Genomic DNA, 13,023 nt, shown 5'->3' with positions numbered 1-13,023 from the left:
TCCAGGGTTTCCTCAGACTACAGTAGGAGGCCTTGAGCCTCTGTGCTAGGGTGACAGCCTGTTCTGGGTGCCCACAGATAGGGCTCTGAGTGCCGCCCTTCATCTATTCCATAGGTTCATCACCACAGTCCTAAAGGTATTGGCCTGTAGGATAGCACACAACTTACTTCTAGATAGCACATGGGTACATTACCTTATTAAGATTATTTTCCCACTTCTATGAGTAGAAAATTCCAAAAACATTCATTTCAGGTTCTCTCTGGCTACATAGTTTTACTATTTTGAAGAATTTATGTGAACTCCATATTGATGGGCTACCTCCATTTGAGTGCCAAAACACTCACTAATATGCAGCATGTCTCCCACCACAGGAACATAAGAACACATCATACCCATGCTTCAGAATTTTCATAGGAGCCACACTCCTATGAGACTTTGCCCATTAAAAAAAAAAATTGAATGGTGGACCTTTCATTTTTATTTTCCACTATGTTCTTCTTAACTCCTTAGCGCTCCACGTATCGACCGCGAGAAGTCATCCTGTCTCACGACAGGGTGACGAGTGTATAGGGTGGGTGAGGACACCCACTGGCTGACATCGCAGGACCAATCAAATTGATCGCTGAAACTGGCCAGTCAGTTGCACAATCACTATTACACCCAGCCATCATCTGTTTTTCCTTGCGTTATTCCCAACACCATTCGTTCTTCCTTGCGTTATGCCCCCCATTGTCTCTCCCCCCCCCAACCGAGCTTGTAAGTGCATTGTGATAGTAGGAGTAATGCACGTGGTGTGTGGAGAAGATAGTAGTGCAAGCCGTATGCGGAGGATGTAGTAGTGCGCGTCATAGGCGGAGGATGTTGTAGTGCACGTCGTATGCGGAGGATAGTGCATGCGGTGTGTGGAGGATGTGCTAAGTGAGTGGCGAGGCAGAGAGGAGATACGAAAACTGCGTAGGAATGCACAGTGAGCTGCACCAAGCCACCAAGCTGCATGCTGCGCAAGCCAAGGATAGAAGATTTGCTTGATGGGTAAGCCAACAGACGTCATGAGGTGGAGTCTTGAATACTGACGAGTTGTGGACGAGGGCTGGGAACATGCTAATTAGGATGCATACATATATATTCCTTTTGAAATACGGCCTCCCACGGGAGGGTGGAAACGCTGCAACACAGAAAATCTGCCAAAGGGGTTTTCTTGTAAATGGGAAAACATTTATTACGACTCCCATGAGGACACTGGGGGTTCCAGCTTCCATTCTTACTAAATGGCACAATCTGGCAAACATACAGGACAAATTAGGTGCAAGTCAACTATGACACTCTTGGCTTCACTCCATCCCTGGCACGATGGACGGGTACGTACTGATGGCACAAAATTGATTGCTCTTTAGTGTCATCGAATGGAGAGGAGATTTGACATTGTGGCAGCAGGGTAATTGAGCCTCATGCTTTTTCCCTGGTTAGTAGCTGTGCTCAATAGCTACAGCCCCCACAACATGAGTATCCTCCGCAGGGGCAGAGTCTCCTACATGCTTGTGTACACGGTTTGTGACCTAGAACGCATTTTTTTATTGTTCTCCCTTTGTTTTATTGCTCCTCTTTTCTTTGTATACTAAAGATTGTAATAAAAACCTCATTGTGTGAGTTTTTCTCTAAATTCATTGATTCGGTAAAGATGAGGAGCCATGTATTTATCCATTTTAGGACAGGAGGCTTTTGAGTACTTTTCCTAATGTAAATATTAGTTAGCCGCTCCCAGTAGATTCCTCCGCTACAGATTTGGCAACAATCCCTAATATGAGACAATTGTAGCTTAGGTTTCGACCCTGTCTCATAGTAAATCCTCAACAAACCTGGAGCTTCATGAATGAGAAACAACTATATGTACCCTACCACATACCCCCTGGACTCAAACCTACCGTACTCAGGTTGTGTTTAGGTTAAAGAGTGACTAGTTTTCTCTTCTTCCCATCGGTGGTGGAAGCGTTGATGATGCTGAATGGAAATACATTTTGGAAGGATTTTTATTGTCTATTTTCTTTTGATTAAATAAAAATAATGTACAGAAAGAAGACAATAACAGAGGGTAGGTCTACATCTGCTTGTCTCTTCTCCGGAGACACGACGTGTATTTGCTGACCAGTGATTCATTAAGAAACTTCTCAGATTTCCTGAAAATGCCTTCAGGTGCCCACATTCCTCAAAACATTTCATTTTTTTAAGTTTCTGTTCTAATTGCTGGAAGACACGATCTATGGAGGGTCATTTCAAAAGAAAGCAACAGAACATTATCATAAGTAAGTAATGGTCGCTTTTTGTAATGTGGAAAGACAGCGTAATCTCAACCACAATGAGGAAACATAGTTATTTATCAATGGTTTAGACGACCATGCTGTAATAATCATAGAAAACTCAAGAATGTCCTCAAAATGACTTGTTGCCAGAAAGAGTCCCAGCTAATATTGGAGAGGAGTTGGATTCACTGAGAAACTGGTAGAGAAAAATGATACTTACAAGCTTCGCTATGGTAGTTGACTATATCTCCCCGAAGGTGAAAGCAAGAGAACGAGAGGACAGGAATGACCATAAACTTTAGAGAACTGGTGGCCAAATTCTGTGACTCCCTTCTTACAAATCCATAAGAGCGAGGGAGGAAAGCCATCATCAGACTCCTCTGGTGCAGCTTATCATGCCTGAGAAAAAGTTGAGTTGAGATTCTTTTTTCGCCCCATATCAGCCATGAGGTGGAGTTGGGAGACACGGTCCACCTGTTCCATGACAGATTTATTGTGGGCAAATCTACCAAAGAGGTATTTTTTGCAATAACTAATGCAATAACTCTGTGGGGCGGCCAAAGACAAGTAGAGTACAAGTCTTGGGTTTCTTCAGTAGTCCAATAAAACAAAACGCAGTAGTACTACATATGAGCAACTCCAATTCATTTAAAAACGGGCCCGTTATTATAAAACCCATTTAACTGCTTTATCATCTGGTCCAAATCCTATTAGGACATGAAAAGGAAATCATGTTCAACCAGAATTCCTGCCCCCTGCAAGGACTATGCTTTTAGTCTGCAGGGAGCCAGGTAGTGATCATGCAGAGCTAAAGCTCCTTGAATACAGCCATGTGCTCACTCGGACAGTAACCCGGGTGTAGCACACCGCTGGGTGGAGAAGGGAGGGGGAGTGAGCACTCCTCACCCCTCCTCATAGGGGGCCGCATATGAAGCCAAAGAAAGGACATCATGAATATGTTGCAGTGCGGTGGGAAAAACAGACATTCATGTGTATGACCGTATTTCCCATTAAAGTCAATGGGGCCACGTGCTAGCTGTATAAAAACATTACAGTATGGCCAAAAAATATGTTTGTGTACAAGGGGCCTTACTTTAGATACTAACAGTGCATTATACAAGCCATCAAATTATTATGTGGGACTATTTATAGAATTGTATTGTTTTAAAAAAAATAGGCGGGCGACAAATGATTTCAATGAAATATACAACTTTTCCGGCAAAGACAAGCCCCAACACGGCCCTGTAGGCAGGAAATGTGGCGACATGAAAACTTTCCTTTTTTTGTCTTCTCATAAATATATTCGAAATGGGCGTCTCCAGGTTGGTTACTTATAGCTGGCGAACACTGTAAATCAAAAACTGTGTCAGCCTACCATTTTCTCCCGATTTCCCATAAATTAAGGGTTATAGAAAGGTCATCAATACAATATATGAACCCCTAACTGGTGCCATTAAGAAAAAAAATCAACAAAAAACAAGCCCCCATCTGGCTATGATGACTTACCATATATACTCGAGTATAAGCCTAGTTTTTCAGCACAAAAAATTTGTTGAAAATCCAAACTCAGCTTATCCTTGAGTAAAAAGAATATAGGTTTTACCAGGTTTTTGTGGTAAAATTAGGGGCCTCGGATTATGCTTGGGTCGGCTTATACTCGAGTATACACGGTATGTTATGGATTTTTAAAGGTGAGGGTGAGAAGAATAATACATTGTGCTTGGACATCTTGACTCCAAAACAGGCTGGTTGCTGAGGGGTTAAAGACTATTTCAAGTTAAAAGGAAATCGCATTCTCATGGAAAGATGGAAGCATCCGGATCATTTATTTAAAAATGCTCCTTTTTCTAGATTCATTTATTGAGAACAATGAACTATTCTTCTATATCATAGTATCATACTATGTAAGGCTGGAAAAAGATGCAAGTCCATCAACCTTTAAGAATTAAATAAATGTTTTATCCCCATAACCCGTGATATTTTTTCTCTCCAGAAAGGCATCCAGGCCTTTGTTGAACATGTACATAGAGTCCGCCATAACAACCTCCTGCGGCAGAGAGTTCCATAGTCTCACTGCTCTTACAGTAAAGAACCTTTGTCTATGTTGATGGTAGAATCGCCTCACCTCTAGGTATAGAGGATGCCCCCTTGTCCTGGTCACATAAAAAGATCTTTGGAGAGATCCTTGTACTGTCCGTTCAGGTATTTGTACATTTTAATGAGGTCTCCCCTCAGTCGTCTTTTTTCTAAACTGAATAATCCCAAATTTTGTAATCTGTCATTGTATTCTAATCCCCCCATTCCCCTAATAATCCTGGTTGCTCTCCTCTGCACCGGTTCTAGCTCTACTATATCCTTTTTATGCACTGGTGCCCAAAACTGTACACAATATTCCATGTGTGGTCTGACCAGGGATTTGTATAGGGGCAAAACTATTTCTTTATCATCAGAATCTATTCCTCTCTTGATACATCCCATAATTTTATTTGCTTTAGCAGTAGCCACCTGGCTCTGGTCACTAAAATTAAGTTTACCATCCACCAATACCCCCAAGTCCTTTTCAGCTCCAGTTTTACTAAGTAATTGACCGTTTAGAACATAATTATACTTTTTGTTTCCATGGCCCAAGTGCATAACTTTATATTTATCTACATTAAACCTCATCAACCATTTCTCTGCCCACTCCTCAAGCTTTCACAAATCCCTCTGTAATGCTAAACTATCGACCTCAGTATTTATTACTTTACACAGCTTAGTATCATCTGCAAATATTGAAACTTGACTGTGTAAACCCACTACAAGGTCATTAATAAAAATATTAAAAAGAAGTGGCCCCAATACTGACCCCTGTAGCACTCCACTGGTAACATCAACCCAATCTGAGAATGTGCCATTAATGACCACCCTCTGTTTTCTATCACTAAGCCAATTACTTACCCAAATACACAGATTTTCTCCAATTCCCAGCAGTCTCATTTTATATACCAACCTTTTATGTGGCACGGTGTCAAATGCCTTTGAAAAGTCCAGATATACAACATCCACAGCATCCCCCAGATCCAGTCTTGAACTTACCTCCTCGTAGAAACCAATCAGATTAGTCTGACAGGACCGATCTCTCATAAACCCATGCTGACGCTGGGTTATAGGGTTGTGCACAGTGAGATACTCCAGGATAGCATCTCTAACACACCACAGAAGTTAGACTCACGGGTCTGTAGTTTCCAGGATTGTGTTTTTGTATATTGGTACCACATTTGCTATGCGCCAGTCCTGTGGAACATAACCAGTCCTCATTGAATCTTCAAATATTAAAAATAACGGTCTGTCTATCACCGTACATAGTTCATGCAGAACCCGGGGGTGTAGCCCATCTGGCCCCGGTGATTTATCTATCTTAGTGGTTGTGAGGCGGCGCCGTACCTCTTCCTGGGTTAAACTGTTGACATTCCAAAAAGAATTAACATTATTCCTCATTGTGTCTTCCACCAGGGGATTTTCCTGGGTAAAGACAGTTGAGAAGGCGACATTCAGTAGATTGGCCCTTTCCTTATCTCCTTCCACCATGACCCCCATGTTATTTCTAAGGGGACCCACACTCTCCGTTTTTAGTTTCTTATCATTTATATACTTGAAAAATAATTTGGGATTATTTTTGCTCTCCCTGGCAATATTTCTCTCAGTCTCTATTTTTGCGGCCTTTATCTGCTTTTTACAGGATTTATTTTTCTCTCTATAATCCTGTAATACCTCATCACTACCTTCACGTTCTAGCACCTTAAACGCCTTATCTTTCTCGCTTATTGCTTTCCTTACAAGACTAGTTAGCCACATAGGATTTTTCTTGTTCCTTTTTTCCCCATAAGGTATGTGTTTCTCATATATATACAAGATTTTGCCAAAGTTGCCCTTTAATCGTAGTAAACAATACATCAAAATACAGACAGGAAGAGCACCAATGCATAGTGTAACTCTTCACATATACAGCGCACCCTCTATTACATACATCAATCACATTTCTACAGAAAGGGCCAGTTATCAGGCATATTATATCAAGGAAACCTGCCAGAAGCCCTAAAGTTACTAACCCTGTCTGGGGAACATTATTAAAGGAAATCTACCATCAAAATCAAACAGAAATAAACCCAGTGACACTAAACTCTGTGTAATCTGAGTGCGCTATATAAACAAAGGAATTATTACTTATAGATCCAGGCACTGTGACTGTGATAATCTTCTTCTTTGTTATCCATGCCTGCCTCCTTCAAAAACCTACTCTTAAAATTATGCTAAAGAACTTGAAGGTCGTTAGGGGTTATCAGAGCCCCTCCATGCTGTACCTTCACATGTTGTGACACTATGCAGGAACACTACCCCCCATTGTGTGCCGAAACTTCTTCTGCAGTAGTGAGATTAGGGAGGGAGGTGAGATAGTATAACAGCATTTGAAGCTGCAGCACAGAGGAGTTCAAGTAGCATCCCCCCCAAGAAGATAACCACAGTCACTGTGCCTGGATCTATAAGTAAAGTGTCCCTGGTTTATCTTGCTTGATTTTGCCGGTAGATTTACTTTTGCCATGTAGACTTCATTTATAAATGATGACTGATAAGGATGCCACCTCTGGGATCCATCCATATCTTAGGAATGGGGATGCCCTATCCTCTTCCCACAGGTGGGCCAAAGGGATTGAATGCCATGCACGAGCGGCCACTCACCTCTCAACTCTTCCAGAGCACTGAGTCTATATTGGCTATTTTGGTCACTCCCAAAAAGTGAAATGTAAAATAGCTGTGCATGTGTAGCACCCTATCCATTCTGCCCAGCTGCGCGGAGGGGGTCAGTGCGCCTCCTTTTCAGAGATAAAACTTGGGGCCCTCATCTATCATCTATTTATGACAAACCCAGGATTATAAAGGGGAGCTCTAACAGATCCTGTTGAAGAGGAGTGTGCGTTACTCATGTTACGATGACCTTATAGAAAACCTACCATCCTCAGTCTACCCAATAAGGCAAATCCGGTGGCAGGTTCCTCTAATCTAGTGTAGCCTTATGCTTTATTTAGCTAAAAGTGTGGTGGCCCAGAACTACTGGTACATATACATCAAATAAAAGGTTTATTACGTTCTGGGCCACTACAATTTTAGCTTAATAAAGCTTAGGGCTCCACTAGAACCTGCCACCAGATCTACCTTATTACATAGATCCGTGATGGTAGGTTTCCTTTAAAAAGGTTCTTCAAATTCTTGGGTAACATCACCAGATATTTTCAACCCTATGCTCGCATTCTTCTTTCATGGATGTAAACAGAACGTCACTAGCAAGGTCATAAAGTAGTCACTGCAATAAAACATATGAAAAACAGTGCATCCATATAATACACCACAAAATCTAAAAGTCTCCCTGTTATATGAGGAGAGCTTAAAAAAACAAGCTGCTGGTTGTCACACATATATATGTTATAGCCTTAGGAGGTTTTAAGTGCTGGAGATGGTTGTTTAAGTAGTGATCACGGGGGGAAACATAGCAAAGGTCCATATTTACCCTACAGTAAAGTTGGCTGAACCTGGCAATATCAGCAGGACCAAGGTATTGGGGCCTTCAGAATCTTCCAGAAACAGACTATAGAGGGGGAAAGAAGGATCAGGTATACCAAATACGAAACACACCTAAAGCCTAACAAGCATTAGGGGTCCAAGCAACTTAAAAGGGGTTTCTAAGCTCAGCAGTTTGACAACCTATGGTCATGGCAGTAAAGATCCAACAGCAGGTACTATGAGCCATTTATATGTCTTGTATGTTCACACGCAGAGCGTCCTCGTAGTAGCGGCTATGCACACGATTATAATTTAGTAATCTTTGCAGAAATCTGTAGCCCAGTGTGTACATGAGGAGTAACACAATCAGGTCATTATGTGCCTTGTAATCCTCACATCTCCGCAGTCTGCTCTCCTCTCTGTGCTAATGGGCATGGACCTCGCTTATGTCTGTCTTGCTAGGAACATGGAGTTCAGTAGAGAAAAACAGATTAGGAAGGAAGGGGAAAGGATGATAACAGGTAGCCCTTAGCTTTGATAAATCACAAGGTTGTATTAGGTTTTTCTATTTACTTGGAAGAGTTAATGACCATTTAACACCCAGGACAGCCACATCTATGTAGACTTGCTACAAAGGAGAGAAGACATCAGGCTAGAAGTCTACACTACTACTAAGGGGATGTGCAGTACTCACTTGATTTCTGTGGCTCCTGATAAGTATGGGTGCTGGGTTTAAGAACTCTAAGTTTGATATTGATGAGCCATCATGAGAACACTGCATCAGTTCAGTGAACCTTCATCTCTTGAATGGATAAAAGAAAACCTGTCTCCTCTAAGATGCCCTATAAACTACAAACATTCCTCATTTTTTATTGAACATGTGTCCAATTGCTGCTTGCACAAGTTTTCTACGTTCCACCATTGCCGTAAAAATGCATTTTATTCCGCCTCTTTTCTAGCAGACAGGAAGCAGAGAACCTCGTGTCTGAAGTGAAGCCTCATCATCCTCCTCATGGCCTCATACCATTGCTCCTCAGCTCCAGCATCCTTCTCTACTCTGCATATTCCTGCACATTTGGTGGTGCCCCTGTGTGTGCCCAGGTGTTATCCATCTTCACAGTTACACCAGGCATGCGCCGCTTCAGCATGCACCACAGGAATTCGCAGAGTAGAGGGGGATGTCGGAGCCGATGGGTGGAGGTATGAAGTACAGTGACGGAGCTTGACTGCATACACAAGTTCCTCCACCTTTCTGACTTTATGTCGCTTAGATGAAGGGAGGAAAAAAGTTGATTTTACAGCAATGATGGAGCACAGAAGACTCATTAATTAAAGAATAAGGTAATATTTGCAGTTTTGGGGCAAGTTCCCTTTAAGCTTTGATGAGTAGAGGGTTTAGGATGGAACTAGAACATGCACAAGTTACTAACTACTTAATTACATTATTTGATGCCAACATGAACTTTAGATTATTGACTTTCTCCCTTAGAACCTCCAGTCCGATCTTGATCACCTTCAGCCTCTTTAGGAATCGTCTGCTTCCTCTTCATAAACTCTTTTAGGCCGGATATTTTTTCGGACCCGTTTTTTTACTTCATGGAATCCCAAGGTCTCGGCTTCTGCCTGTTCCCCTGGTACCTCAGTTGTGTCTTCTTCTCTCAGCTCCTCAGACATGTCCAGAGATCCTGGCTGCGTTCCCTTTTTATCACCGCTCTGCTGGACCTTTTTGGTCGGCTTTGAGAACAAAATTCTGCCCTCACCAGAGCTGGAGGAATCCTGGTTGTAGGAGCGCGAGCCAGTTTCTTTGGGGGCCTCTTTTGCTTCCTTTTGATGTTTTAGGTCATTTAGAAAGTTGAGGGCCGTATTGCGGTTTGTGCGCTCGCTGGTGTCTGGGACGTTCTCTAAGCTGTATTTGGTCCAGCGCTCGGGGTGGGCTAAATAATCGGGTACACGTGGTTTCGTAGTGGTAGGACCCTTGTTAGTTGGTTTGATGGGTGCTTCTTGCTCAGCTGAGACACCATCAGATATTTCCTCTTTGATGTCATCTAACATATTTGTGGCCTCGCGTTTCCTACTTTGTTGGACAAGAGGTGAACACTTCTGTACATCTAATAGACCCCCAAAGATGTCATGACTGCGCTGAGAGAAGCTCATATTGGTTCCCTTCAGAGTGAATGGAACAACTGAAGGTTTTTGCTCTCCTTGCGCCTTAGTGTCTTCTTCATCATCCTCTTCTTCTCCAGGACTCAGAGACGTCACCTCAGCTTCATCTGACAAGGCAGGGTCCGAATCGCTAAGAGACAGCGTGTCAGGATCCTTGCGGGATTCATAGGCAAAAGCGCTGAAAGGCTTTGGAGGGCTGTCTTTACCTTCTGACTCCGACATGATTCAAGAGCTGGGGGGTAAGGGTGGTCCGGCAGCAGAAAACAGATTCTTCCACACAGATATAGATTCAGATGCCTGCAAGCAAAGATATAATTTAATCGTAACATCTTAAGTATAAGCATATTTTTCGGACTATAAGGCGCACTGGAGTATAAGGCGCACCATCAATAAATGTCTGCTAAAACGTCTAGGTTCATATATAAGGCGCATCGGACTATAAGGCGCACCTAATTATAAGGATGAATGACCAGCAGGTGGCAGACCTGTGCACATGTCATGGCAGCTGCTGTCTGTAAGTAGTGTTTATATATAAGGCGCACTGGACTATAAGGTGCACCTTTGATTTTTGATAGACCAGTAGGATGGGCAGCAATCCACCCTTGTATGGCGAGGACCTCAACATCTAGCCCTCCCCCTTTTTGCGTTTAGTAACATACACAAAATGTACCTGTTTCTGGTACCTGTTTCATGTACAAAATGTACCTGTTTCTGGGCTTGAAGCAGCTCTCCTTTTTCCGGATCTGTATATTCCACCAGTTGTCTTAGAGAGCGGACTCTACAATAAAAGTTAGAAAACATAATTTATGGACCTTCACATGTGGCAGGCAGATGTACAAGTGTCTCCAGTACTAGGGATTGTCCTATGAGGAGAACTTCCTTAATGTATTATCCTAATGACTTACTAATGTTTAGAAGAAAGGTCATGACTATCGTAGTATTGGAAAACCGGTATTAGGCCGTATTCTAATGCACCTAATTCTAGCCTATTTCTGCATGACCAATCAAGTCAAATCTCCATTGATCATTTTGGGAACCTGAGTCGGATACAAATGCAATTAACTTTCTTTGTTAGAATCTCTGGTTCTATAGCACACAGAACTACAATACTGGTGCAATGTTAAAGCTGAGATTCGAAAGTGCAAAAGATAGTGATCTTTTTAAGGATACTACCAAGATAACATACTGTTCAGCTCATTTATATATGGCATTGGGGGTGATGATGGTATTGATTAAAAGGGGGGACATTCAAGAAAGAATATTTTATACCCTCCCTGACATAGTTTGGGTAAAAGCCAGTAACAGGATATCTTTAAGCTCGTCATACAGATCAGGCAGCATGCAGCCATGTGCTCAGTGTTGGATGTGAATGTCACAGGTCCAGCACAACTTAGTTGGTGGTAAAAAGTATTCAGTCTTTATTATCCAAAGAGTAAAAATCGAAATCATGAACTTCCAGCTAAACGCCACAGACCGAAGCGTTTTAACACTTACGTGTCTTTATCAAGGTCTGGACTACATTGTGCTGGACCTTTGACTTTCACTCTTTGGTTCTATCCACGTTCCTTATGACTCTGGCGCCCTCCGCACTGCCCCGAAAGAGCACACCACTTTTTTTGGTGCACTCTAACATGGGTCATGTGACACACTTCTGTCGGACTTTGCATGTTAAATCTGGCGCACGGGCCGAATGAGCGTTCTGCCCCTTCAATGCAGAAATGAGGGTTGCGTGAAGGATAGTGCAGCCGTGCCACAAAATGGTAACATGCGACACAATAGACGCACGGACACTTCTTAAATAACCGTGCAAGGAGTTTGCACTAGAAAGAATGTCACAGTCGGCCAGAAAACTGCCGCACATCCATTAGTAAATGTGGCCCATTGTGTGTAATATTAAATGTGAGTTAGCCCGCAGATAGTCCTTTTGCAATGAGGGGAGTCAAAATGCAAAAACAAAAAAGGGCTGAGTCCTATGAGGGTAAGAATTGCATCCCCCCGCCTCTGCGCGCACCAGCGGCTCCTCCACAATGCAATTGACGCGTGTTTCGATGCACAGTTCAAGCAAAACGTGTAACCGCAACCTCCGGGGGGATTTTGAGGGGTCTCATTCAAACTGTACATTATAAAGGGTGCCAGGTATTTTATATTAGGCCCAGTTACTGCATATTATGCCGCACCAGACTATATAAAGAGCTCCATGACCAGTAGGATCTGTTCACCCTATCCCTACACCAGCCATTACTGTTTATAAGCTGCACACAGTGCCCTCCATACACTGACCACTATGTGCTGCTATGACTCCTCCCCGCCCCCACGGCATTCTGGGAGTTGTAGTCTCCGGTAGGTCTCCTCTGTGACCTGCACATTATACTACGTGCTCTACGCTCCTGCAGGCTCCAGCACTACAATTCCCCGCACGCCCTGCCAGTGCCCCGCGCGGTGCATGCTGGGCCGTGTAGTTCCCTTCTGAAATGATAAAGAGATTGCATTACGGTGTCCACGCGTACTTAGGGGGAAGATGAAACCTTACAGACTGTCCGTGCTGCTCTGGATCGCTCTCAGCTCAGCGATAATTGCTTCTCTCTGCTCAGCCTCCATGCCGCGGGGTCAGAGGTCACTAGTTCCCGGGTTTCGGGCTGGCTACAGGAAAACTACATTTCCCAGCAGGCAGTACGGTAACCGCCATTGTACGTCACCTCCGCTCTGCTTTATAGCGAGCGTCACCTGCTGGAACATACGTGTTAAAGGCGGCAGTTGCTTCATGTTCGGTTTTACACAATATATTTTGTTTTTTTACTGTGGTAAAAATGGAGTCAAAACCATTGTAGGGGCTCATGGTTTTAATATAAAATATTAAAGGCCGTATTTTAGGCCTGTTTTTCCCACATGTATCAGTATGTATAAAGATTGTCCCTTTTGTTGCGGATTTTTCATCGAGATGGTGAATGGAGGGGGTCTGGCTTCACTCAGAGATTTGGGGTGCGGTTACCAAATCCCCAGTGCTCTCTCTCTCTTTGTGAGCGATCAA

General features: G+C 43.1%; 1 protein-coding gene across 3 annotated transcripts; it reads right to left on the bottom strand.

Moving 5' to 3' along the window:
- Nucleotides 1-6,190: 6,190 nt before the first annotated feature.
- Nucleotides 6,191-12,687, bottom strand: TSSC4 (tumor suppressing subtransferable candidate 4). 3 transcript variants are annotated; one of them, XM_072118153.1, is made up of 3 exons: nucleotides 12,503-12,687; nucleotides 10,701-10,773; nucleotides 6,191-10,292 (listed from the first exon to the last, which is right to left on the bottom strand). In XM_072118153.1, the coding sequence occupies exon 3, from the start codon at nucleotides 10,215-10,217 to the stop codon at nucleotides 9,357-9,359; it is 861 nt and encodes a 286-aa protein (XP_071974254.1). In that variant the 5' UTR covers nucleotides 10,218-10,292; nucleotides 10,701-10,773; nucleotides 12,503-12,687; the 3' UTR covers nucleotides 6,191-9,356. The 3 variants fall into 3 exon arrangements, with proteins under 3 accessions (XP_071974254.1, XP_071974255.1, XP_071974257.1); XM_072118154.1 differs by having other exon boundaries at nucleotides 12,526-12,687; XM_072118156.1 differs by lacking the exon at nucleotides 12,503-12,687 and adding an exon at nucleotides 12,276-12,419.
- Nucleotides 12,688-13,023: the final 336 nt, after the last annotated feature.

Source organism: Engystomops pustulosus, chromosome 7, assembly GCF_040894005.1.
Source record: "Engystomops pustulosus chromosome 7, aEngPut4.maternal, whole genome shotgun sequence".
NCBI lineage: Eukaryota > Metazoa > Chordata > Amphibia > Anura > Leptodactylidae > Engystomops > Engystomops pustulosus.
The sequence above is the reverse complement of the archived record's forward strand: the minus strand, read 5'-3'. Positions and strand labels throughout refer to the sequence as shown.